A 5,169-nucleotide genomic window follows, 5' to 3' on the forward strand; every position below is an offset into this window, starting at 1 on the left:
TAAGTTATATTATAAATTTTTTATTTTATTAATAAATAAATAATAAAAAAACGTTAAAGGTGGACGTCAATGGATCTCGCCACAGCTATTACAGCTCCATCATGTCTTCAAAGAGTCAAACTGTTAGCTAATAGGAGCAGCAACATGTTCAAAATACTCGGCGCAAAGAAAATTTTGTTGATCCGACAAGTGGGAAGTAGGATCATTCAATCAGTGGAATTTCCGAAAGTAACTCTTCTGTTGGATGGATAAGCATATCGATGGCCACGAGCTTCAACCAGATAAAGAAATTGCAATTTGCAAATCACCTCAATCCATTGTATATTCTATTCTAATTTCTGATACATCATTCAGAATCATTCTGTATTCCCATGTGCAGAAAAAAGAAAATCCAAAAAAAAAAAAAATGTATAAATTATGCACATGTAATTCTGGGTGTACGCAGACTCGCTTGATAATGCAGAGAATCATTGCCTGTTTGGCAATTCCTTGTTGCCAATTTGCTCCCAGACACAATCAATTTATGTCAACCAATGGTATTCTCTCTTGTTTTTTTTTCCTCTCTGACCGATGTAATCATCTTTTACCCGCTGGGTTCCTCTTGTTTTTGGACGGTAGTGTTTGTGCCCCCACGGTCTGCGTCAGTTTTCTGGGCGTTTCTGAGGTCGACAGTAATGGCTGCCAACTTCTCAACACTTCTGAAATTAAAAATCAAACCAGCAGCTACTGGGCAAAGAGGACGTGAAAAAGGAAGCAGAATAAAAGTGGAGGGGAGAAAAAAGAATAGGCTCGAACTTTCATTCCATGGAAGCAGCTTGAGATGCTGTGGCTTTTGCTGTTCCTATGCTTTGGGACATTTTAGAGGTAAGAAACGGAAGATTTTATTTGGTTTGGTTTCCGAAGATGGCTTGTTAAGAGGAGTGTCTGTTTCGATTTTTTCTTTCTCGGTATCTCTGCTTTGATTGTGAGTTATGCGTTTGCGTCACTCTACAAGTTTCTCTTTCTGTGAATCTAAGACCGAATCAAGTTTAAAGGTTCTAAGGGGATTAATACTTAAATTGTATTTTTGGTTCTTTACATAGCTAGTAAAGGGGACCTAGTCTCTCTGTTACGAGTCATAAAAAGAAAATTTTAGCATTTCGTCCTGGCTCATGAGTTGCAGTTCAAGCTTTCGATTTTGACAAAAAGGGTAAATAGCTCTGAACAATTTGTCTGGTGTAGTTATATGCTTAATATTCATTCCTTCATTGCTTTATAAATTTCATTTGCAGTCGAAAACTTCGGGTTTTGAGCTGTGGCGTTGCGTTGTCTTGTTTTGTAACAAGCAGATAAAGAACATCTTCTTCTCGTATTCTGATCAGCAGGTTTTAATTTCTGGATTCATAGGTTTCTTTCTTTTTCCCACCTTTGGTTTCAAGATTTTGGTCGGACAGGCTTTGATTTTTTTCTCCAATCGGCTTCAGGATCTGATCTTTTTTGGAGTCACATGAGCGAATGGTTTTAGCCTTTTAATAACCCAAGTTGATCGATAGTTAGTTTTCTGTATAATCTGTTTTCGTTTTGTCTATTGGTGACCGCTGTGTGACGAATGATGCCTTTTTCGTTTTCTTTTTAACATTTGATACTCAGAAGGGGCTTTTGAAGAGAAAGGTATTGAGCTTCTGGTATTTTATTCATATTGGGAGTTTCGTGATCAGTTAGACCCTGAGGTCTTTGTTCCGCATTTGGTTATCCAGCTCTCGCACAAATGTTTGCTCATTGAGTTTCGGCATCATCCAGATACTGGTTTTGAGTTTTTTTTCCTCTTGCAGTTTCTCCTTCGTATTGCTCGTCTCCTTGAGTCCTTTCTTCAGCAGCAAATGAACCCTTAACCTGTCTTTGTAGGTGAGCCGTGCTCTTGCATAGAAGTGTCAAAAACGGTTTCCGCTAAAAATGGCCATGGAGAAACAACAGAGCTTTCGGTTGAAGAGAAAATCTAAGGAATCAGCAGCAAAACGAGGTGACTCAGCACTTCATGTAGCTGCGAGGGCAGGGAATTTGGTGAACGTTAAAGAGATACTGCGAGATGCTGATGAAGCCAATTTGAAGGAATTAGTCTCCTCGCGGAACCAAAATGGAGAAACAGCTCTTTATATTGCAGCTGAAAACGGCCACAACCTTGTCATTAGTGAACTCCTGAAGCATTTCGATACCCAATCTGCTGCTATGAAAGCAAGAAATGGTTATGATTCATTTCATATGGCAGCTAAGCTTGGTCATCTCGGTGAGCATCTCATTTCTTTCTTTTGCATGCTTGTTGAAACCATGGTTGTTCTCATCTATGACGTTGCCTTCATTAGAAGATAGAGATTATGTGCATGTCTTTGTAATGTAGATAAGGGGTGTAACTGTTTCTGAATTATACTTTTCCCAGAATACAAGATCGAAAGAAGACACAATGTTTTCTTCCATCTTCCAACTGCCTTGCAAAATTTTGTTCTTATTTCTGCCATTATTCTGATTTTACAGAAGTTTTGAAAGAGCTATTGCAAGCTTTCCCTGAGTTAGCAATGACTACGGATTCATCTAATTCAACAGCCTTACATACTGCTGCCAATCAAGGCCACATACATGTGGTCAATCTGCTTCTTGAGAGAGACTTCAATCTTGCAAAAATAGCCAAAAGCAATGGCAAAACTGCACTGCACTCTACTGCAAGAATGGGGCATCTGGAAGTGGTGAAAGCCCTTCTAAGCAAGGAGCCTACTATTGGTTTTAGGACTGACAACAAGGGCCAGACAGCTCTGCACATGGCAGTGAAAGGACACAATGTCGAGATTGTTCTTGAATTGCTTAAGCCAGATCCATCAGTTATTGCTTTGGAAGACAAGAAGGGAAACACAGCTCTGCATATTGCGATCAGAAAAGGTCGAACTCAGGTTGGTACTGTAATTTGATTTTAATCATTATACAATTCTTTGAAAAAATTTCCATACATGGTAGTTTTACCTTTTAATTAATCTTTAAAATGCAACAAGTGCATTGCCAACGAAATTTTTTTGGTGATTTTAACTTTATTTATCTAATGGGTGATTCCTGAGACCTTTTTTCTCCTATCAATTTTCCATTGACTCATTGTCGTTGGCTCGGTCAGATTGTGAGGTGTCTATTGTCAATTGAAGGGATTGACATAAATGCAATCAACAAGGCAGGGGAAACCCCACTAGATATTGCGGAGAAATCCACAAAGGAGGAAATTACACCCATTATGAAGGAAGCTGGGGCATTGACTTCAAAGGAGCATAAAAACCCACCATGTGCTGCCAAGCAGTTGAAGCAAACAGTCAGTGACATAAAGCATGAAGTCCAGTCCCAACTCCAACAATCCCGTCAAACTCGGATCCGTATGAAAACTATTGCAAAAGATCTAAAGAAGCTTCACAAAGAAGGTTTAAACAATGCTGTAAATTCAGCTACTGTTGTGGCAGTACTAATTGCCACTGTTGCTTTTGCTGCAATCTTCACTGTTCCTGGTCAGTATGTGGAGGTTCAGGAACCTGGAAGTACTATGGGGCAGGCCCATATAGCTAACCGAGCACCTTTTATTATCTTCTTTGTGTTTGACTCTGTGGCCCTCTTCATCTCTTTGGCTGTTGTTGTGGTGCAAACATCAATAGTGGTTGTGAAGCAGAATGCAAAGAAACAAATGATGTTTGTGATCAACAAACTCATGTGGGCAGCTTGTCTCTTCATATCGGTGGCCTTTATCTCACTAACATATATAGTAGTGGGTCCCCATGGGCGGTGGATGGCCATATCTGCTACTGTCATTGGCAGCTTGATCATGTTGACAACTCTTGGGTCCATGTGCTACTGCGTCATTTTGCATAGGATTCAAGAATCAAACATGAGAACTATTCGGAGGGCATCAAGAAGCAGGTCTGGTTCATGGTCTTTGCCAATGATTTCAGATTCTGAATTACTGAGCAACGAGTACAAGAGGATGTATGCACTATAGTGGTTCATATGCCATAGATTTCTTCTTTCAATTCATAATCCCAGAAGAGCAAGTTTCTCAAACAGGACGTGAAGCCATGCATGACAGACAGAAGGCATCCACTGATTCAGTCGGGGACTGTTCTGGTTCACGGGCCTGTACTTCCATATGGCAACTACTTCATCCCTGGTTTTGAAAGGAGACGATACTCCGATTAGTATTATGTCCCTGCTCTCACAAAAGGTTTTGCAACTACTTGATCCTTGGTTTTGAAAGGAGACATACGCCGATTAGTATTATGTCCCTGCTCTCACAAAAGGTTTTGGCTTCAAATCCAAGTGGGTCTATTCAGAAGAGCGCATGTGATGCAAATCAGCATGATTCTACTGAAGCAAAACGTCTCGGATAAGTGACTATGATCCTTCGCTAATTCTATGAACTTTTTGCACCAGCAATATCATTTTTCTTATACTGGGCAGCATGATATTAGGCTCCGGGAAATCTTAATCTCGTGTTGAATGTTATCTTGGGTTTAATCCTTAGTGGCATGTAGGCGAAGACCACCACTAAAGCCCTGAGTTCATTCCCTAAGGTGATACTAATGGTGTTTCCTGTAAAATGCTGGTTTTATGTATATACACTACCAAGAGCCATGTGTGTTCTTTAGAAAGTAAATGATTCTCTTCCAGCTGAGTTTTTAAAAGAATTTGGAAACAAAGAATGCGTTACTCCTGTGTGTTTGATAATGTTTATAAACAGCTCGATGGGACTTCGGGAGCACGATTATCCCCTTTAACGTGTCGACAGTAGGATTCTGCTTGCTGCTGATCAAGGTATTTGAACCCTGTGTCTTGCAATCCGATCCCTTCACATGGGGCGCTGGCGCTGCAATTAAATTTGATAGCAATCTTGGTTGCCGAAGTTCCTCTAATGTTTCTATATATAACATTATCGATCTTCACCCCGGAATCCTGCCAACAGATCAGAAGCAATATTAGTGGGCAAAAGGGGGGATTTCTGTAAATCTTTACTGGAAAGGGAGGATTTTCACCTGAGAGGGACAACCCCAGGCAGCATGGCAATAGCTTTGATCAATCACAATTGGGTTTTGCACAATCACCATTGCAGCACCCTACTACTCCCTTGACAAACCCCTTACCGGGTCTTGCCCAGAATTTGATCCTTAACCCGTT

The 5,169-nt window shown here is 40.4% G+C and overlaps 1 protein-coding gene across 4 annotated transcripts; it reads left to right on the top strand.

Annotated features, from left to right (window-relative positions):
* Positions 1-732: 732 nt before the first annotated feature.
* Positions 733-4,629, top strand: LOC137959048 (ankyrin repeat-containing protein At5g02620-like). Of its 4 annotated transcripts, XM_068806334.1 has the most exons (5): positions 733-864; positions 1,630-1,650; positions 1,885-2,263; positions 2,509-2,918; positions 3,134-4,629. In XM_068806334.1, exons 3-5 carry the CDS (start codon positions 1,933-1,935, stop codon positions 3,995-3,997), a joined length of 1,605 nt encoding a protein of 534 aa, XP_068662435.1. In that variant the 5' UTR covers positions 733-864; positions 1,630-1,650; positions 1,885-1,932; the 3' UTR covers positions 3,998-4,629. The 4 variants fall into 4 exon arrangements, with proteins under 4 accessions (XP_068662435.1, XP_068662426.1, XP_068662449.1 ...); XM_068806325.1 differs by lacking the exon at positions 1,630-1,650; XM_068806348.1 differs by lacking the exons at positions 733-864; positions 1,630-1,650 and adding an exon at positions 932-1,364.
* Positions 4,630-5,169: the final 540 nt, after the last annotated feature.

Source organism: Aristolochia californica, unplaced genomic scaffold (genome assembly GCF_029961685.1).
Source record: "Aristolochia californica isolate CCGP_79_NKW_82.1479 unplaced genomic scaffold, dmAriCali1.0.hap1 SCAF_1, whole genome shotgun sequence".
In the NCBI taxonomy this organism is placed as follows: Eukaryota; Viridiplantae; Streptophyta; class Magnoliopsida; order Piperales; family Aristolochiaceae; genus Aristolochia; species Aristolochia californica.

What these genes read in the sequence shown, in the direction of transcription:
- LOC137959048 (XM_068806334.1), top strand. Translation starts at nt 1,933, where the DNA reads ATGGCCATGGAGAAACAACAGAGCTTTCGGTTGAAGAGAAAATCTAAG. An exon ending in AGCTAAGCTTGGTCATCTCG is followed by an intron (nt 2,264 to 2,508) that starts GTGAGCATCTCA and finishes CTGATTTTACAG; the next exon opens with AAGTTTTGAAAGAGCTATTG. An exon ending in TCAGAAAAGGTCGAACTCAG is followed by an intron (nt 2,919 to 3,133) that starts GTTGGTACTGTA and finishes TGGCTCGGTCAG; the next exon opens with ATTGTGAGGTGTCTATTGTC.